Below are 22,331 nucleotides of genomic sequence, written 5' to 3'. Positions count from 1 at the left end.
ATAAGTGTATCTATTCTGTATATTTTATGTAAATGAATCATACTATTTGTGTAACCTTTAGTGGCTGGCTTCTTTCATTTAACATAATGCTTTGGAGGTACTTGAGTCACTTTTTAACTGTTTCATTTTGTCAAACTGTTCTCGGTCACTTAATGGGAATCCCTGGTTACCCAACCTGTCTGATCAAACTTTAGTTAAATAATCAACAATATTAACAGTACTGTTAATTAACAGCAGTGATATCTTAAGGATGGTGATAAGCACTGTTTGGCGGTTGGTTCTCTCAGAGTTGTTTTACCAAGAAAAAAATACAGAATATCCCAAACCCACTTCCTCCTTAAGATGCCTGAAGAAAAAAAGCAGAGAAAGACAGGGAAAGCTGACCAGGGTTGAGAGCCAGCTGTGGAGGCCCTTTGACCCTGGGCAAGGGAGGTAGAAATTGCATCCACCCATCTCCGTCTGCGCTTAAAACAGTCCAGCCCAGCCTTAATGCAGTAATCAGGCAAGGTGGAGAAATGCTATGCATCCAATGCTTAAAAACAGAAAGGCATAGTTCAGACAAAACTCTCAAAAGCTTTTCTACACGAATTATTTTGTTTCGTGGATTGGATGTTTGCTAGGCTTTTATGAAGATAGATATTTTTAGATGGGAACTGAAAAATTATGGCAGCACACTTAAACGCACCCAAAATGTCTACAACAAATAACTATTTTAACTTACAGTAGTGTTATAAGAGAAGGATCTATCCTCATTTTATCCTTTTCTCTTCCTCTCTTTTTTGCATCTGATTATTGCATAGTACAAAATAATTTATATCCTAGTTTCAGCTTCCCTTTGCAAGCTTTGTGAACAAATAACTTCTGAACTTGTCTTCTCATCCAAGAAACAGGAGATGATGACGTCCCACCTGAGAGCTGGGATGCGGTCATTGTGAAAGGGAAGTGCACCGGCTCTTCGTAGGTAGTTCGCGCTTATATCCTCTTCCTCCTCCTCGGGGAACACGCCCATGTTTAATTAGAGTTGCAGCCAAACAGCCCTTTTCCCGTCTGCCTTCCCTAACGGACTGTGGGTGTCTAAATGCCTGCTATTTAGCAGAGACTTTGCAGGCAGACGCCAACGAGGTCCAAGACGGGGCTGTTTGGTTTGAAAACCTGGGATTCAGCCAAGGGCCGCCCTAACGGAAACCGGCAGACCCGCCGCAGCGACCGTAGCCCAGGCCCCGCCCCCTGCGCCCATTGGCCCATTCAATTCACGCCGGCACCAATGGGCGGAGGCGTCGGCGCGCCTCTCCCGCCGTGCGTCGTGCGGCTGCTTCTGCTGGAGGGGTGGCGGCGCGGTCAGGTAGGAGACGCGTCCCCCTGCCTCGCCCTGCGATGAGCTCCCCAGCGGTTCCGGGCGACCTGCAGCTTCCCCCGAGTCAGAGGGCCCAGTTCGCCTTCAGAGGTGAGGGCCGCGGCGCGATATCCGCGCGACCCGGCGAGGGGACCGGGCAGCCGGGGTGGGGGTGGCTGGGCCGGCCCAACGGTCAGGACCTTGGGTCCGCAGACCCGCTTCAGCCCTGACGACTCGTTTGAGACGCGGAACGGGTCTCTGGGCCTCTCGCCGCTGCCTTCCTGACGGCGTGGTACCCGCCCCGCGGCCGCTGTTTACGGGCTGATCACTTCGCGCGCAGCCCTACCCGCGGGGCGTAACCCGCTAGCGGCAGAGACAGGCCTGACCGGTCAGCGCTGCGTGTTTCGAAGGGGGCGTGCGGGGCCGCGGACGGAGCCGGCGCTGCGGGGCCGGGCCACCGCGGCGCGAGAACTGAAGGCGCCTGCCCAGGGCGGCCCCACCTCTGGAGTTGGGAGCACATTTCTCAGATGGGCTTGTCGTCTCTGATGCTCCCTGTTAACGCCCCCGACATTATGAAAACCTAGGGTTGGCTAGGTCCTCGGAAGTAATACAGTTATTTCTCTGGCCTACACTTGGGAAAACAAAGAAATGTCACCCAACTCAGTTACGGTAAATTAAAATGTGGAGTCCAGTGTCGTCACCTCTGCCATGTGGTTTCCCAAAGCTTGCCTTTCAGTAACCGTGTGTTGAGAATTGTGTTCTCCAGGTGTTTCACTTCAAGGTAGAAGGTAATGCGATTCTTGTGCAGAGTGGTTGTGGGGCGAACCGTATAGTAACAGCCTTGTAGTAATGAGATTTTCCAAAGGCAATACTGAATACTGGGCGATTTTCTGCTATCTATAAGATGTGATGTTAAGTAGAACATTTGTTGAAGTAAAATCTTCATTTAGTCCATTTTTATTCGCTGTTATTGTAACGAATGTTGACATGTAGCTGTTTTGTTATTCAGAGCAAAGAAAACAAAAACTCAAGGAGCATCTGTTAAAAAGAAAAACTCTCTCTACATACAAACAGGAAAATCAGAAATTCTCCAGGTGAGGTAAAAAAACAAAACACTTTTTTTTTCCGATTGGTAAAACTTATTCAGATCTTTCCAATAAAAATGTAATGTAAGCCACATGTGTAATTAAAAATTTTCTAGTAACTACATTTTTAAAGTTTTATTAAGGTGAAATGAATTTTTTTAAATATGTTTTCATTGGTATGAGAGAGAGGGAGGGAGAGAGAGAGAGAGAGAAACATCAATGATGAGAATCATTGGTTTTCTGGGGATCGAGCCTGCAGCCTGGGCATGTGCCCTGACCGGGAATCAGGTGACCTCTTGGTTCACGGCCCAGCGCTCGACTGTGGAGCACTGAGCAACACCAGGCGGGCCGAAATGAATTTTAACCAGTTAACTACCTCACGTCCAAAACGGAAACCATCCCCACATGCCACGATATTTTGAATTTAATTTTAAGAAATCAATTTGCAATCAGTATTATAAAAATATATATATTACTCACAAATTTGGGTGTTCTTCAATATTTTCAGCTGAAAATTCTCACAAAAAATGATTTTAAGTTGGTCAGGGCTGCCACTTAGGGAAAACGTGTTTTTTTTAATAGACACGTGTCGTGTGTGGGGAAGGTCCTCCGCTTGTGTCTACAGACGCTTATGGCGTACAATGGGTTAATAACATTTTATTTAATGCAGCATATCCTGTGTTGTCATTTTAACGTGTAATACTTTAAAAATTGAAATATTCTTTTTGGTATTAAGTTTTCAAAATCTGGTCTGTTGTTAATACTTTCAGCACATCTCAGTTTGGACTAGCTACATTGTAAGTGCTCAGCAGCACTTGTGGCTTAGTGGCTACCTTATTGGATTGTACAGCATCAGATCACCATTTCTTGTGTAAATTCACACTAAGAAGAAACAATTTTAAAGAAAAATGTGTATTTTTATCAAAATATTGACATGGTTTATACAGTACTACAAAGGCCAGTCTTTGTATAATTTAGCAAGGTTTTAGAGTGTATGTGTGGGGTGGGAGGAGTATTGTTCCTTGGGAGGTGGCCCTCCTAAATGTTTGGAAATCATTTGTTTTAGTCTCAGTGATCCATAGGAATATATTTGTATTGTTTTGTTAAATTTTTTTAAATAGTACATGGTTGTGACTAAAACAAAAACCCTTAAGTATATAAAAAAGGAAGTCAAAAGGTCCCCGCACTCTTTCCAAATAACTGGTAGTGACATTCTTCCAGGCTCTTCGTGCAATTTAAGAGTATGAAGTTAGCCAAAACCGGTTTGGCTCAGTGGATAGAGCGTCGGCCTGCGGACTGAGAGGTCCCAGGTTCGATTCCGGTCAAGGGCATGTACCTGGGTTGCGGGCACATCCCCAGTAGGAGATGTGCAGGAGGCAGCTGATCGATGTTTCTCTCTCATCAATGTTTCTAACTCTCTCTCTCTCTCCCTTCCTCTCTGTAAAAGATCAATAAAATATTAAAAAAAAAAAAAGAGTATGAAGTTAGTTAGAGTGATAAGGACCTGGGCTGGAATATGTAGGTCTGCCACTACAACTATAAACCTCAGGGGGGATACCTGGCCTCTTTGAGTTTGTTTACTTATATTAAAATGATAAAAAAAAATTGTATGTACTCTACACATACACATGTTCAGAAAGAGAGCAAATGATAATGCAAGTGGGATAAAATGTTAGCAGTAGGCAAATCTGAGTAAAGCATATATGGATATTCTTTGAACTATTGATAATTTTGCAACTTTCTGTAAGTCTGCCTTATTTCCAAATAAAAAATTTTTAAGCTTTTAATTTCACATTTATAAGTTGCTTTACTTTAGAATAAACATTTTCATAAATCCCGTAGTTCCTTGTTTAAAACAAACAAAAGAATGATCTTAGGCTTTTAATTTAGATAACTGAGTCTATATTGATACCATATATTGAAATGGGGAAGACTTAGGTGTAGGAATGGAGAGTTTGACCCTAAATTGGCATGTTGTAGGTCATGCTTTAGACTAGAAGGAAGAGAGTACCAGAGATAGGCTGATAGTCTTTGGTGGAAGAAAAATGGGTTAATTCTTATTAAGATTGCTTCTAGCCCTGGCCAGTGTGGCTAAGTGATTAGAGTATTGGCACATGCACGGAAGGGTCTTGGGTTTGATTTCTGGTCAAGGGCACATACCTGGATTGCAGGTTCAATCCCCAGTCCCAGTTGGGGCATGTGCAAGAGGCAATCAGTATGTTCCTTTCACATCAGGGTTTCTCTCTCTCTCTCTCTCTCTCTCTCTCTCTCTCTCTCTCTCTCTCTTCCTCCCTCCCTCCCTCCCTCCCCCCCATCCCCCTCGCCCCTCTCCCTTCTACTCTCTCTAAAAAAAGCAATGGGAAAAATATCCTCAGGTGAGGATTAACCAAAAAAATTAAGATTGCTTCTAATTTTGTCAATGAGATATTATCACAGTATATTGTAATCCCAGAAGTAATAGAATCTGGGATCAATAAGTGGTCTTATTAATGAAGGTACCACATTGGGAGCAACCTGGCAGGTTGACCCTGAGCATCATCTCCCACCCACACCAAACAGCAGGCCAGGTAGTAACAAGAGGAGTATTTGCCATCAGGAATTGAATACAGGAGCTTAAAATTTAGAGATGTTGCTGTGCTCTAGGCCACTGGCAATGCCTGGAAGGAATGAGAAGCACCTATACTCAGAAACTAGCTACCAATATACCCAGTTCAGTAGCACATTTTGATCCTTCTCTGCCATCATTGAAAATGGGTGGTACAAGCTATTTCAAAGTTCTGCTTCTCCAAGCAGACTAAGCAAATAGATGTGAAAGGCAGTAGAACCAAAATTATCAGCTCTATAGATTGCAAATATTTTATGCTAAAATGTACTTTTTTTTCACATTTTTACATCTCTGAACTTGAGCTTTATCTTAGAATCAATGGCATCTAGTTGACCCTGTTTTTTCCTTGCTAAAAGATTCTCACAGTCTATACTAACCAGTCTAAATATGTAAAAAGGAGTTTAAGTCAAATAATAAAAGTTTTGCTTGGGACAAATAAATCTCTCAGTTCTTAGGTGTACCATGCCAGCAAGGCCAAGGGTGAACCTGAGGAGGGGCGGTGAAGGATTGAAGAAAAGACAGACAAAAGAATTCAGCTGGGGCTCGGTGGATCTCCTGTGCCTGGATGAGGACACAAAAGACCCAGCCTGCAAGCCCATGCTTTATTTTATAGTCTGATTAAAACAAGGGTAGATTAACATTTATACAAATGTTCTTGTTTTGGCAACACTTGCTGCACCTCCCACAATCCATTAGCTACTTAGGAAGGAATTAGGGAGGGCTACAAAATCAGGCTTAATTAAGCTAGGAGAGCTCTGCCCTCCAGGCTGGGACTTGTTTGTGGCCCTGCCACAGGTCAGCCCAAGGCTTGACTAGAGCAGCTCCCTACACTTAGGTCAGTTTAAAATTATGAAGTCAGGTAATGGTTAATATTTTTCCATCCCTTCCCAAAAAAAGAAAACCCTCTTTGGTATGGGGTTTAAAATTCTCTTATTTTTATTTTTTTAAGTAGTAGAAACGAGGGAATGATGACATCTGAGGGTTTGGTCCAAGAAGAGACAAAAGTTCTGAAACTTAAGACAAAAATGGTAAGATATGGACATAGTCCTCAAAACTGTCCCTTTCCCCCCTTTCCTTCTCCTAAACGCTTTCTGAAAGAAATGAATTCTGAAATACTAATTTGTTTCAAATTACTCTTTTAGGCTGATAAAGAAAATGTTCATGGACCTACAAGGAGCAAAAATAATGTAACAATGGGAAAAGATTGTATTCCGTTAAAACCTTCTAATGAATTAACCAATTCAACTATAGCCACTGATACATATAACTTGGAGAATAATAATCAAACTCTGCAGTTGTTACCAATTACAAATGATCACCAAGGTCAACGTATGACATTAAGCCAAGCATTTCACATTAAAAACAATAATAAAAAGAAACAAGTGACTACAGAAAAACCAAAGCAAGATGCTAACGTGCTCAAGAAACCTGTTCTTGGATCTTATCGTGGCCAAATTGTTCAGTCTAAGGTTAATTCATTTAGAAAACCTGTACAAGCCAAAGATGAGCATTCTGCAATAACAAAGAAACTTTCAACTCCTATCTCTAAGGCCACAAAACCTCAGCCTATAAACACCAGCAGTGTAATAGCAAAAAGTCACAGAGCCTCAAATATGATGACTACGACTAAATTTGTGAGGGCTACATCTCAGAATGAACAACTTTTACGTCCTCCTATTAGAAGTCACCACAGTAATACTCATAATACCCAGGACTCCCTGAAACAAGGCATTGCCAATGTTACAGTTCGGAAGGGGTCTCATGAGAAAGAATTACTACAATTAAATACAGTTTTAACTAGTGTCAAAACCATTTCTTCTCAGGAAGTAAAAAGAAATAAGACAGTATCAAGAAGCATCACATCTGAAATGATAGCCAGGCCTGCTTCATCTTCTAATATCAAACGGATAGAAAAGTCCAAAACCATTGACCAGTGCAGGCATACTATAGCAAAAGCAACTATCAACAATAGAAGGGCTCAGCCCAAAGAAACCGTAGAAGAAAGAAAGTAAGTAGATATAATGCATTAGCTGAATTTTCAAATTTGTGATTTGGTTTATAATTTAATGTATTAGAATTTTTTTGTGTGTGTATTCTCTACTGTCATGTGTAGGCAAATTTATATTGTAGAACAGTATGACCTGAGTTACTGTGTTTGAATGTGTTTTATTAGGTTGTTTTATATAGCATAAGTTAAAATTCTTAATGGAATTAGGAAGTATTTTATAACATCCATTTAAAAATTCATTCTTATGCCTTTGAGCATATAATTCACTTTGATATTTTTTAATATATTTTATTGATTTTTTTACAGAGAGGAAGGGAGAGGGATAGAGTTAAACATCGATGAGAGAGAAACATCGATCAGCTACCTCCTGCACACCCCCCACTGAGGATGTGCCCACAACCAAGGTACATGCCCTTGACTGGAATTGAACCTGGGACCCTTCAGTCCCCAGACCGACACTCTATCCACTGATCCAAACCGGTCAGGGCTCACTTTGATATTTTTAAATTTTTTTTCTTCGTATTTGTGAACCATGTCTTGCCACTAGCGTGGAACTACTTAAAGGTTTGAAATATTTTTTAACTTTTCCTCTATTTGACAATGCTATCAGTAATATCATAGTAATGTACTGCTTATAATTATAGAGCTCGTCTGAGTGAGTGGAGAGCTAGCAAAGGGAAAACATTGAAAAGGCCTCCTAGCTCAGTAATAACCCAGCCTGAACCTGAAGGACAGAATGAAAAACCAGTTGGGTCATTTTGGACTACCATGGCAGAAGAAGATGAACAAAGATTATTTACTGAAAAAGTAAACAAGACATTTTCTGAATGCCTAAACCTGATTAATGAGGTAATGTCTTTATCTTATATTTGTGTAGTAGTTTATATTTTGCAAACTACCTTCATAAGTATTATCCCATTAATTATAGTCAGTCTTGTTTGACCAAGTAATGTGTCACTGATGTTATGTAGACTTACTGTTAATTATGAGATTATTTTCTTTGGCCTTTAATGGACTTCATTTTCACCCTAGCCAGTTTGGCTCAGTGGATAGAGCATTGGCCTACAGACTGACAGGTCCTGGGTTCAGTTCCAGTCAAGGGTACATGCCCGGGTTGCAGGCTCGATCCCCAGTAGGGGGCATGCAAGAAGCAGCCGATCAGTGATCTCATCATTGATGTTTCAATCTCCCTCTTCCTTCCTCTCTGAAATCAATAAAAAATTTATATATTAAATAAAATAAAATGGACTACATTTTCATTGAGTTCATAGAAATATATCAAAGGAATAGATTTTTTTACTTGAGTTACAAATACTGTATTCCTCTATGATGTTAACAATTTACCAAGTCTAGCAACACAAATTAGTCCTTATTACCAAGGGTTAAATTCAGATTGACTAAAATATTTTCAAATACTTTGATTCATCTCACCCAACATCATTATGATCTTGAACTTATTGTATTTTATTGTTGGACCAAAATTTGACAGACTATAATAACTCCAGAATGTTTTCTTTATTTCCTAACTACTCTTTAAACTTGCTTTGGTCATACACTACTGTGTAAGTTCCAGAGCAAGACTGAATATACAGAGTATGATTTCAAACTTTAGTTTTCATGAGCATCATTAAACATTTTGTAGTTTTGAGGACCAGTGAAAATTACAATTAGGGAAACTGATTCAAGTCTTATTTCTGCTTAGCTGGAGTTTTTTATTGATACTATGGAATTTTTCTCCCCTGCTACTCAACTATATATAATTTACTTACATAAACCATTACAGATTCATTTTAACCTTAATGTCAGTACCTGACAGATATAATTTTAAAACCTGCGAGCTATTTTCACTCAGAAACACTTGGTAGATACAAAAATATATAAATATTAACAACTGGAATCTACAATAAATATGATAAGAGGATAAATATCAAGACCAAGGAGAGTGTTAGTCGTTTTTTTATGAATGTTTTTCTCAACTAGTGTATTATGTTCTTTTGCTTTGTACTTATGACCAGTATGCCTCATACTAGCCATTCAGAATAAATTTGGAGTGAGGAGGATAATAGTGGATAGTTTTATGAACGATTTTCCATCAACTTTTTTCTATCACTGATTTTGATTATAGTGAGCTTAATTGCTTATATTTTCTATGCTAAAAGATAACACTCACTTTATTTCTTGACATTTTAGGGATGCCCCAAAGAAGAAGTATTAAACACACTGAATGACCTGATTAAAAATATTCCAGATGCCAAAAAACTTGTTAAGTATTGGATATGCCTTGCACGTGCCGAACCACTCACAAGTTCTATTGAAAATATTATCTCAATCTTTGAGAAGGCCATTCTGGCAGGAGCTCAGGTGAAATTAAAACTTATTAATTACAGTGCATGTAAATTATTCAGAATTATTTGAGATATATCATAACTTAATAAAATTGTGGTTTTATATATATATATGTATATATATAATGAATGATTAAAAGACACAAGAATTGCATTTTTAAAAAAATCTTTATTCAGGTTATTACAGTTGTTCCTCTTTTCTCCCCCATAGCTCCCCTCCACCTGGTTCCTACCCCACCCCCTGCACTAAACCCCCCCCCCCCCCCACCGTCCTCATCCATAGGTGTACAATTTTTGTCCAGTCTCTTCCCGCACCCCCCAGACATGGTGCATGGGAAGTGCTCATAATATCTGGCATATAATGGACACTTAGTGAACTGTTGAATTTTTTAACCTTGAGCTGTTCAAAGACACATTTAATACCATGTGAAACACAAAAATATAACTATGTACTTGAATGAGGAGAAAAGGAATAAACTTAAAGGTTAATGTAGACTTAAATGTAATCAGCTCTTTAATAGATATTAATAATATTAATTTGCTACTTGTTTACTAATAATGTTCATATTAGGCAAGCAGTAATAGTTACCAAAGCCTTAAGAAAAATTATGGGGGGAAATTTTAAACTGATGAAACCTCATTCCTTAAGTTTATTTTTATTTTATAAATTGGAAAAGACAGGCATTTTTTCAATTTAAGTGGCAAAATAAGTGGTCTAAGAGCCACTGCCTTGTTTTATAATATAAAATTTAATCACTGGACTTAATATTTTAAACTTGGACAATGTAGTGTCTGAGAATATAAACTTACATGTGTTTGCTCTCTTCATTTAAAAAAAATCAAGCCTATTGAAGAATTGCGACATGCAATTGCAGATATTCTAACAATGAAGAGTCAAGAAAAAGTTAAATTTGGTAAGTTTCATTTTGTTTCCTTCAAGTGGATTGTGACTTCATTAAATTTCTTTGCTGAATTGTTTTTCTTTTATCATTTTTAATTTTTTTAATATGTAGGTTAATCTTTTCTCATACATCTGTTGATGTACCTCTGAGATTCAGTAGCTTTCTGTAGTAAGAATTTTTAATTAGGAGGTCTCATTCAAAACCCAAATTTGTCATTGAGTGTCTGTGAAAGTTACCTTACCTCTGTAGAACTTAATTTCCTCTCTTAAGATTGAGGCAGTTTGACTAGACCTCTAAAAACTTTTTGCTTATTAAATTCTACCATAGCCCTGGCCTGCATGGCTTAGTTGTTAGAGCATCAGTTTGTGTCCTGGGTTTGATTTCTTGTCAAGGGCACATACCTGGTTGCAGGTTTGATCCCCAGCCAGGTTGGGGCAGGTGCAGGAGGCAAACAATCGATGTCACATTGATCTCTCTCTCTGTCTCTCCCTCCCTCTTCTCTCTCTTCCCCTCCTCTTCCCCCCTCCTTTCCACTCTCTAAAAGTCAATGGAAAAAATATCCTTGGGGTGAGGATTAACAAAAATAATAATAAAATCGATCATATGTTCTATGCTAGAGAGATACTCATTTAGAAATTCTCTTTGCTAGGAATAGATTGAGAGGCGATAAGAGGTTCATTAGTGATCAGGTATTTAAAATGTAAATATCTTCTAGATTCAGATATAGGTTGGTGCTAGTTACTGTGAACTTTCACAAGAAATTTAACCCCTTTTCTGTAAAATAGGATAATGTTAAGATCTTTCTTAAGATTCTTAGGACCATTAAATGAAATAATGTACAGCATTCTACAAAAGTAGGTTTAAAGTTATGAGTATGTGAAACAGTTTATTGTATTATTATTACTTACTACTAGAGGCCCGGTGCACAAAAATTTGTACACTCAGGGGCGTCCCTCAGCCCGGCCTATGCCCTCTTGCAGTCTGGGACCCCTCGGGGGATGTCCACCTGCTGGCTTAGGCCTGCTCCCCGGGGGGAACGGGCCTAAGCTGGCAGTCAGACATCCCTCTGGCAGCCTGGGAGCCCTCGGGGGATGTCCACTTGCCAGCGGGAGCAGGCCTAAGCTGCAGTCAGACATCCTTAGCGCTGCTGAGGAGGCGGGAGAAGCTCCCACCACCACTGCTGTGCTGGCAGCCATCAGCCTGGCTTGTTGCTGAGCAGAGCCCCCCCTGTGGGAGCACACTGACCACCAGGGGGCAGCTCCTGCATTGAGCATCTGCCCCCTGGTGGTCAGTGTGTGTCATAGTGACCAGTCATTCCCAGTGGTTCTGCTGTTAGGGTCAATTTGCATATTATCCTTTTATTATATGGGATTTTAGATGAGAGGAGAAATCACTACATATAAGCATAAGCTAATTTGTTTCTTTTTTTTTTATTATTAAATCTTTATTGTTCAGATTATTACATTTGTTCCTCTTTTTCCCCCCCATAACTCCCCTCCTCCCAGTTCCCGCCCCACCCTCCGCCCTCACTCCCCACCCACTGTCCTCATCCATAGGTGCACGATTTTTGTCCAGTCTCTTCCTGCATCTCCCACACCCCTTTCCCCCCCAAGAATAGTCAGTCCATTCCCTTTCTGTGTCCCTGATTCTATTATGATCACCAGATTACTTTATTCACTTGATTCTTAGATTCACTTGTTGATAGGTGCATGTTTGTTGTTCATAATTTGTATCTTTATCTTTTTCTTCTTCTTCCTCTTCTTAAAGGATACCTTTCAGCATTTCATATAATACTGGTTTGGTGGTGATGAACTCCTTTAGCTTTTCCTTATCTGTGAAGCTCTTTATCTGACCTTCAGTTCTGAATGATAGCTTTGCTGGATAAAGTAATCTTGGTTGTAGGTTCTTGGTATTCATCACTTTGAATATTTCTTGCCATTCCCTTCTGGCCTGCAAAGTTTCTGTTGAGAAATCAGCTGACAGTCGTATGGGTATTCCCTTGTAGGTAACTGAGTTTCTTTCTCTTGCTGCTTTTAAGATTCTCTCTTTGTCTTTTGCTCTTGGCATTTTAATTATGATGTGTCTTGGTGTGGTCCTCTTTGGATTCCTTTTGTTTGGGGTTCTCTGCGCTTCCTGGACTTGGAAGTCTATTTCTTTCACCAGGTGGGGGAAGTTTTCTGTCATTATTTCTTCAAATAGGTTTTCAATATCTTGCTCTCTCTCTTCTTCTGGCACCCCCATAATTCGGATGTTGGTACGCTTGAAGTTGTCCCAGAGGCTCCTTACACTATCTTCATATTTTCGGATTCTTTTTTCATTTTGCTTTTCTGGTTGGGTGTTTTTTGCTTCTTCGCATTTCAAATCTTTGCCTTGATTCTTGCGATCCTCTGGTCTGCTGTTGGGAGTCTGTATAGTATTCGTTATTTCAGTCCGTGTATGCTTAATTTCTAGTTGGTTCTTTATCATAACATCAAGGGTCTCATTAGATTTCTTGAGGATCTCACTACATTTATCGGCAGCTTCTAGACAGTTCTTAAGAGACCTTAAAAGTGTGGTTCTGAACTCAATATCCTCCATTGACAGTTTTGTGCTGTTTCTTTGTCTCCGCATTTTTTATGCTTTCTTGGTGCACCCCCTAGTGGTCTTTGTGTGCAGTCTTGTTGTAGTTAAGCCTTGAATGTTGTCGGCAGTACCGGGGGTGATTTGACCTCCAGGCTAACTGGCTATGAGAGTCTGCTGTCTCTGCAGTGGGAGAGCTTCTGTGCTGGATCTCTAGGGCGGTTCTAATCTAGCGTTTGCCTGAGGCTATCCGGCAAATGGCTCTGTGCAGGGCTTGGGCAGGGCGGGTCCCCGGGGATCTACAGGGTGGGCAGGAGGGAGCAGTTATGGCTGCTCTCAGTTCCGTCCCTAGGGGCTCTGCCTCACAGAGTCCCAGCAGCTGCTGCAAACCTCGGAGAGAAAGCTGCCTTCGCGTTCCGACCGAAGCCAGACAGTCCCGCTTCTCCCGTTTGAGTCTGGGTCCCTAGAGACTCGCCCAGATCTGGAGCTCAGAGTCTGAAACTCCCTCCCGATTGAAAACAACAACCGCGCCCTCCGCCGCCAGCCTGCTCCGCGCGCGCACTCCGCACCTGATTATTTCACTTCAGCACTGCGCCTCCTCTGAGTCTGGGTATGATATTCTCTTTCCTCCTAGTTGTAGAATTTCCACTCAGCCAGCCTTCCTGTGGTTCTGGATGATGTCCATTCGGTCTTTTAGTTGTTTTTTTGAAGTGGTTGTTCGAGGCAGCAATCTCCGTCCGGCGTTAACCTATGCCGCCATCTTGGTTCAACATGTGTTTCTTTTTTTATCAGAGTTATTTCCAATTTTTTAGTATACCTCTCTGTATCAGCCAGTCACAAATATTTGAGCACCTATTATATATATCATTGTTGCTTGTATCTGTTTTTTTTTTTCACTAATTTTATTTTTTATTAATTTTAAAAAGTGTCAGTTTGACCTTTTTAAGGCTCCTGATGACTGCTGCTAAATTGCTTTCCAAATTAGTTACAAGTATCCTTATTTTCAGTACACAAAATGAATTTAAAATATAGAGATCTAGGTCATGGGCTAAACTTTAAGTAAAATTTAAAATTATACTGAAATTCTAAACGTGTTATACACGTTTTGGTTACATGTTACCAAAAATCTGTTCAGTGACGTTAATATGCATATGGCTTAATGGTTAATATCTACATGTGAGGGGGTCCTCTTTTACTGGCAGTATGTTTAATTCAACAGCGAATATTTCAATTGATGGTTGCTGTTAATATGCCCCTAGGAGAACATACAAAAGATATATTTTTTCTAATGGTACTAGTTATATTTAATGATGAAACTTGGGAAGGAATGGTCAGGGAAACAGGAGGAAAAACCAGGAAAGTGTACTATACCATAAACAAAAGGAGGAGAAAAGTTTAAGGATAACCCAACCTGGCAAAATGGTTGAAGGGGATCCAAAGGTATAAACCTCTAGTTATAAAATAAATAAGCCATGGGGGTGTAATGCACAGCATGGTGACTATAGTTAATAATACTCTATTGTATACTTGAAAGTTGCTAAGAGAATAGATCTTAAAAGTCCTCATCAAAAGAAAAAAAAATAGACTTATTGTGGTAATCATTTCACAATTTTACAAATACTGAATCAGTATACTGCTATACACCTGAAACTAATATAATGTTACATTTCAACTGGAAGGCCCAGTGCACTACATTCATGCTCTCCCGGGGGGGTTGGGGAGGGGTCCCCTCAGCCCTGTCTGCACCCTCTTACAGTCCAGGACCTCTCGGTGGATGTCCGCCTGACAGCTTAGGCCCACTCCCCACTCTGCCACAGAGACAGGAGAGGCTCCCGCCACTGCTGCTGTGCTTGCCAGCTGTGAGCCCGGTGGGAGCACACTGACCACCAGCGGGCAGCTCCTGCGCTGAGTGTCTGCCCCCTGGTGGTCAGTGTGCGTCATAGAATCGGTCGATTTGCATATTAGGATTTTATTATATAGGATTATACTTTTGTTTTTAAAAATTAATAAAAAGAACAACTTAATCCTGAGTCTTACACACTAAAGACAGCAAAGTGGAAATATTTCATTTTAAAAGCTTCGGCCCTGGCAGGGGTGGCTTAATTGATTGAACATGGTCCCATGCACCAAGAGGTTGCCAGTTCAATTCCCAGTCAGAGCCAGCGCATGTGGGCTCGATCCCCAGTAGGGAACATGTAGGAGGCAGCCAATTGATGTTTCTCTTAACACATCCATGTGTTTTTTTCTCTCCTCCATTCTCTCTCAAAAATCAATAAAAACATTTTTTTTTAAGAGAAAAAAGCCTTTCTCATAATTCTCACTGGCTTTAGAGATCTGTAGAAAGAGAAAACAGTATTTTAGTCAAATTCAGTTTTCTATCTTTCCTGTGGAATGTTTTCTAGTAGATAGAATATTTGTCTTTACACGGAAAAAGAATGCTATCAATAAACTCTTGGCTTTCTGAGATATGTAATTACTAGATATAAAATCAGTTTTACAAATTAAGATTACTTGTAAGTAGCATTGGGAAATAGAAGACAAATAGTAACAGAGATGAGCACCACTTGAGTCTCTCAGATACCTCAAGCCCACATTTCCACACTTGAAAACATCATTTTTCTCTAAACCTTTTTTCTTTTGGTTCCCTTTCTCAATAACTGACACTGCCCAGTTCTCTACATCAGAAGTCTTGGGATTATATTTCACTGCCTCATTCTCACACCCCCACCCCTATTCCTCAGCCAATCAAATTCAATTAAACTTTGTAAGCATCTCTTAAAATGCATCTATTTCTCTTCATCCTTACTCTTATTACTGTACTCAAGATCACCTACAGCTCTTACCTGGACTACAACAGTAGTCTCCTACCTTGCTTGCTTCTCTACTCTTACTCTAATCCATTCTCAATGCTGCAATCAAAATGCCCTGTCACTTCTCTGGGTAAATTCCTGACTCCAGCCTCTTGTCACTCCCTCCCACTCCTTCACATCTCTAAATTTCTTTTTTTATTTTCTAGAAAGGACTATATTACCTATTTTTTCTCTGGTCTATCCAAGCCAGTGTTCTACTTTTAATCTAATTCCTCTTTATCCTTTACACCTCAACTCAAATGTCATTCTTTGGGGTAGCCTTCCCTGATAGCCACCTATCCTCCCCACCCAACTAGATTAGATGCACCTGTTTTGTGCTCCCAGTTTTTTCTCTGTGCAATAATTTAAACTGTAAACTTGATGGACAAGGACGGTGTCTGATCTTTCTCACCATTGTACCCCAGTGCTAATGCAGTGTCTAGCATATGTTAAGGCACTTAAATATTTGTTGAATTAAAGAATTCACATTCCCTCTCCCCATTTCAACATCTTTTCACTAAAGAAACAAACACATTCAGCCCTGGCCGGTATGACTCAGCCCGCTGACTCTGTTCCAGTCAAGGGCACCTTGGTTACAGATTCCCTAGTCCTGGTTGGGGTGCATGCAGGAGGCAACCAATCAATGTGTCTCTCTCACATCAATATTTCGCTCTGTCTCCCTCTCGCACTCTCTCTAAAAATCAGTGGAAAAATATTCTCTGGTGAGGATTAACAAAAAAAAACAACACCAAAAAACAAACATTCCATTTATCATGTAACTAAAACATCTCTTAGTAAAAATTTCTAATAATTTCTTATCAATCTAGAGGTCTTCTCAGCTTGATGGATTTACCAGATGTCTCACAAGTTTTTCACAGCTGACATGTTGTATTTTAAACTTTGTCTTTCTCTACTGCTTCGCCATAACACCATCTCTTCCTCCCAAAAAATAAAAGAAAGAAAAAATTATTCTGTCATTAAAGACTCCAAAGGAAGAAATTTTTGAAGGGATACCCCTAATACATTCACTTATTAACTCCTAACAAAACACTTAACTTAGGCTCTTCCTTCTCATTGCCTACCTCTGCCACCTTGCTTAGACTATTAAAACAGCTTTGTCTTACCATCACACATTATTAGTTTTCATTCCCTGCCATTCTAAACCATCCTGTATTGTCACCAAATCTAACTGTATCTCTGTCTCCCGTGAATTTTTTTTTTATTATCAAACTTGTTGCACATAAAGTTCATTATAGTCCACACCAGTCGTTCTCAACCTTCTGGCCCTTTAAATACAGTTCCTCATGTTGTGACCCAACCATAAAATTATTTTCATTGCTACTTCATAACTGTAATGTTGCTACTGTTATGAATCCTAATGTAAATATCTGATATGCAGGATGGTCTTAGGCGACCCATGTGAAAGGGTCGTTCGACCGCCAAAGGGTTTGCGACCCACAGGTTGAGAACTGCTGGTCTAGACCCTTTCTCTTTATCTGAATTCATTACCTCCTCCCCACTGACCTTTATATTCCTTTATATTCTAAGCACACTGGCCCTTTAATGTTGTCTTACTAGATCTTTTTTTAAAAAACAAAACCATAAAACCTTCATACCAAAATTGTCTTCCTTGGTCTTGTCAAGTACTTATTTTTCAAGACCCAGCATAAATGTTACTCATGACACCTTCCCTAGCCATCTTTCTGCCCTACAAACAAAGTTAGTTATTTTTTATGGTTCTTATCTCAATTATAGCCATTATTTTCAAGCGCATCCCTTCCATGGAATATAAACTTTTTTTTAAAAGATTTTGTATTGATTTTTAGAGAGAGAGAAACATTGATGTGAGAGCGAAACATCCATTGGCTGTGTCCTGCACATCCCCTACTGGGGATTGAGCCCACAGCCCGGGTATGTGCACTGACCGTGAATCAAACCGGCAACTTTTTGAGGCACAGGACAACCCCCAATCAGCTGAGCCACACCAGCCAGGACGGAATGTGAACTTCTTAAAGGACAGAGATGATTTCGTTCTTACATTTGTATCTATAATCTCTGACACACAAGCGTTGGTAAATATTGTTAAATAGCCATAGCCAGTTTTACTCAGTGGATAGAGCATCGACACCCCCCATGTCCCCCTCCACGGACTGAAGAGTCCCGGGCTCGATTCCCTGCTCAAGAGCATGTACCGCAGTTGCAGACTCGATCCAGGTCAGGGTGTGGGAGGCAGCCAATCGATGTGTCTCTCACATCAATGTTTCTCTCTCTCCTCATCACTTCCACTCTCTCTAAAAATCAACGGAAGAACATCCTCAGGGAGGATTAAAAAATACATAAAAATATGTATATAGATAGATAATTAAATAGTTGTCAGCAATATTTGTTCAGGAAAAGTAATGGTTAGGAGATGGCTTGGTTCTTTTATTTTGAAAATTTGGCTCGCTGTGAATAAATGTAATGTTTTCTGGTTTTCTTAAATTTGATGAAAAGTATAACTTATAAATGTATTTCTATAGGAGAAAATCTTGAGGAGGCTTGTGCAACGAAGGAAAAAATCCAAGAAGTCAACATCGAAGATATTGGTGTTAATCGAGAGTCAGGAAAACCTGAAATGGAAAATAAACATCATAGAAATGTAGTATTTCAAGATTGTAAAAAAGAGCAAGTACACAAAACGAAAGATCCAACCAACGATGTTAAAACCCCCAACACAGAAACTAGGGAGGGTTGCTTAATTAAATATAATGTGTCTACTACACCATACTTGCAAAGGTAAGCTTTTTAAATGTAATGTGCTGATTTGTTTTTATGCTTAGGGATAATAAATATGGTATTTTAAAATCTTTGAGCTAGCTTCCACTTAGAACTATTTGTTAACAAAATGGTTTTAAACAAATCGAATATCATTGGACATCACCATTTAAATACTGCATTTGCTTGCTTTTCCCTAAATATTGTCATTTTGAAACAAAATTTTTACATCATCTTAATTGCTGATTGGTGATAATATAGGATTTGGAACTCAACAATTAGCCAATTCTACATATATTCAAGTATCTACTGTGTACAAGTTATAATAAAAATTGAGAGAAGAATAAATTCCTTATTTCAAGAAGCTCACAGTACCTCTCTGTAAGACAATCAATCACATGGTTATAACACAAGTTATGGTATGATAAATAGCATCAAGGTACAAAGTAAAAATGTTAACATGTTTTTTAACTCTGGGAATAATTTTGTGGGGTTTTGTTTGTTTGTTTAGTGTAAAAAAGAAAATGCAGTTTGACGAAAATAATTCTGCATTTAAAGAGCTCAAGTTTCTAACACCAGTTAGACGTTCTCAGCGACTTCAAGACAAGACTTCTAAGTTGCCCGATATGTTAAAAGACCATTATCCTTGTGTGTCTTCATTGGAACAGTTAACAGAGTTGGGGGATGAAACTGATGCTTTTATATGCCGCCCTAATGCAGCACTGTGCCGGATGTATTTGGAGACTGAAACAACAGAAGAGAAATAAAGCTATGATAAGAAATATGGATTTTATTATTCCTGGGGTGTTTGTTTGTTGTGGCTTCATATGTCTTAGTTCAGGAGTTGGCCAAGTTACCTAAGTATTCATGGCAGTAAACTCTTTTATAATATTCACATAATAGATGTTGCTTTCTGCTTGTCAGAAAGCTAGATCCTATATTGTCTATCTCAACAGATTAAGATTTTCTCTAAGGTAGCTAAATTTTGTCAACTAGTTTACTATGTTCTTTTAGTATAATTAATGTCATTCTATTTCCAGTGGTATTTCTAAAATAACTAATACTTAAACTTGTTTTGTAATATAAAAACTTAACTGTTAAATAATGTCCTCTGAAACATGATAGTTATATACAGTAAACAGTTCTCTTCTTCCCACACACATAAATACCATAATAAAATTGTTTGTGTCTTTGAACTGATATTTAAATAGCATTTATCCTCTACCAGGTCCATGTTTTCAAATCAGTAATTGGCCATTGTAAAAGCTTAAATCATTTTAAAACTGTAATATGAATGTGGTTGAAAATCACATGCTTGGGCTCATTTATGTTCATATATTCCATTTGTATAACAGTACCTTCCATTGTCTTCTGTTCTAGAGAGCAGGATTTTTTTTTTTAAACTGCCTAATATGTAAACAATAAATTAACATATCTACATAATGATGTTTTAGTGCCATTTATTTCAACAAATATGAAATGTAGTTTAACCACAGTGAATAAATTCAAACCTCACCTTTGGAAATAAATTATAGTGGGATTTGACTTGAGGTTTTCAACACTTAAAAGTATCTGCTTAATGGTTATTTTCTTTTGAAAATAATCTACTTCTCTAAAATTGTACCTTAAATTTACCATAAGTATTTTTTTTAAAACTTTTTATTGATTTTTAGAGATAGAGGGAGAGAGAGAGAGATTAAAAATCGATGAGATCAATTGGCTGCCTCTTGCACACCCCCTTCTGGGAATAGAACCTGCAACGGGTATGTGCCCTGACCGGGAATCAAACCAGTGACCTCCTGGTGTGTGGAATGATGCTCAACCAACTGCGCCACACTGGCCAGGCAATTTTTACCTTAATTCTTTAGTTTGTTCTTTTCATACTTTGTACAAGTGGCACAAAATATGCCATTTTGAAATAAACTTCAAGTTGGCTTATGCCCTGAGCTTTTTAACCAGTTAACTGCCACACGTCCAAAACAGAAACCATCCCCACACACTGATACTTAGAATTTAATTAAAAAAATTAATTTGCAACAAATATTATAGAAATAAATATATTACAATTTGGGTGTTCTTGAATATTTTCAGGTGAAAATTCTCATGAAAAGTGATTTTAAAGTTGGTCAGAGCTGCCACTTAGGGAAAACTTTTTTTTATTTTTATAGATGCGCGTGGCATATGGGGAAGGTCCACTGCTTGCAATTACAGATGCTTATGGCATACAATGGGTTAATATCTATAACATAAGGGCCCTGAAGTTTAATAGACCTATGAGCTTTGAAGTTTAACAGGCCTATATTCAAAATCTCAGCTCCTACCTTTTCTTAAGTTATGTGGCCATGGAGAAGTTACTTAATTGAACCTTAATTTAATATGACTTTAAATCTTAATTTACTTATTTCACTGGAATAAAACCTTATAGGAATACTTTGAGGTAAGTTCAGGAACAGTAAACTGAATCCTTGCATATCTGAGAATGTTGTTTTTCTTTACTTCTCTAGTTGTAGGACTTCCATTCAGCCAGTTTTCAGGTGGTTCTGAATGATGGTTGTTCTGTATTTTACTTGTAATTTTAATGTGGTTGTGGGAAGTGGCAAGTACTAGTGTTTTCGTATGCCACCATCTTTCTGAAGGGTAAAATGGAGATAATCCCCTCTGGTCATTTTATACATGTTATTTGCCTATCCCTGTGGTTGATAGGCCAAAATGGACACCGCATCCAAGCTGAACTGTCAGTATCCTTTTCATAGGTACTTGGAATCAGAGCTGAGTTCGTCTTTTCTATGTAAGTAGACCTAAAATAGGTAAACATGAGGCATTGGGCAACCACATAAAGTTTTGGTAGCAAAGATTACTAGTCAATGGAACAACAAAGTACCTAGGGAAAAGTATAGAGACTCTGCCTGGGGTTTTCCTATATCAGTTGTGTATTCAAATAAGTAAGCGTATATGTGGATTTTGTTTTGCTTTGTTGGATATAAATGGCATGATACTTCACATGTGATTCTGCAACTTGCTTTTTTTTTCTAATTGACTTGAGGAATTTTCATTGACAAGTCAGTGTAGCATCAAGACTACATGGGAGTTCAGTAAATGATAAATTTTACATCTCAATACAGTAGAGAAAATGGCTATGAGTCAGCCATGCATTTTGAGAACAAGAAATTTCAATCTCTCCACCACTTGCAAAAATAAGTTCCAGGTAGCATAAATAGTTAAAGTATGTTAGAAGGAAATGTAAAATACATTTTTTCCTTAGGATAGAGAGGGCTTTCTTAAGCAAGACACTTTTATAAAGGAATCCTTAACAATGAAGGGGGTGGTGGAACACAGATTTTAGCAGCAATTAGCAGCAGGACAAGTTCCACCTTTGGGTACAAGTGCAAGACATTCAGGAGCCAGACCAGTTATCACATCTGGGATTCTCAAAATACTCTCTGAGAAAATGCATGTGAAACTAGACATCAATGCCCAAGGTATTCAAGTTTGAGAGCAAATAACATTCTCAGATATGCAAGGATTCAGTTTACTGTTCCTGAACTTACCTCAAAGTATTCCTATAAGGTTTTATTCCAGTGAAATAAGTAAATTAAGATTTAAAGTCATATTAAATCAAGCTTTAGGGAGAACCAAGATGGTGGCATACGAAAACACTAGTACTTGCCACTTCCCACAACCACATTAAAATTACAAGTAAAATACAGAACAACCATCATTCAGAACCACCTGAAAGCTGGCTGAATGGAAGTCCTACAACTAGAGAAGTAAAGAAAAAATGGAGACTGGTAGGAGGGGCAGAGGTGTGGAAATGGCTGGTCTAACACCTAAGTGTGTTGTTTTCTTCAATTAGGAGGGATATCTAGGCTGTGGAGAACTCCTGTAAGGAGC

General features: G+C 39.0%; 1 protein-coding gene across 1 annotated transcript; it reads left to right on the top strand.

Annotated features, from left to right (window-relative positions):
* The first annotated feature begins 1,277 nt into the window (after positions 1 to 1,277).
* CKAP2 (cytoskeleton associated protein 2) lies at positions 1,278 to 19,881 on the top strand. The gene is made up of 9 exons (XM_081114611.1): positions 1,278 to 1,444; positions 2,343 to 2,427; positions 5,976 to 6,051; positions 6,166 to 7,031; positions 7,676 to 7,880; positions 9,222 to 9,392; positions 10,221 to 10,290; positions 18,206 to 18,461; positions 18,952 to 19,881. The coding sequence occupies exons 1-9, from the start codon at positions 1,375 to 1,377 to the stop codon at positions 19,205 to 19,207; spliced, it is 2,055 nt and encodes a 684-aa protein (XP_080970737.1). The 5' UTR covers positions 1,278 to 1,374; the 3' UTR covers positions 19,208 to 19,881.
* The last annotated feature ends 2,450 nt before the right edge of the window (positions 19,882 to 22,331 follow it).

Source organism: Myotis nattereri, assembly GCF_964212035.1.
Source record: "Myotis nattereri genome assembly, chromosome: 2".
Taxonomy (NCBI): Eukaryota; Metazoa; Chordata; class Mammalia; order Chiroptera; family Vespertilionidae; genus Myotis; species Myotis nattereri.
The sequence above is the reverse complement of the archived record's forward strand: the minus strand, read 5'-3'. Positions and strand labels throughout refer to the sequence as shown.

Coding starts and splice junctions, on each gene's coding strand:
- CKAP2 (XM_081114611.1), top strand. CDS start 1,375: ATGAGCTCCCCAGCGGTTCCGGGCGACCTGCAGCTTCCCCCGAGTCAG. Junction 1,445..2,342: donor GGCCCAGTTCGCCTTCAGAG/GTGAGGGCCGCG, acceptor TTTGTTATTCAG/AGCAAAGAAAACAAAAACTC. Junction 2,428..5,975: donor GAAAATCAGAAATTCTCCAG/GTGAGGTAAAAA, acceptor TTTTTTAAGTAG/TAGAAACGAGGGAATGATGA.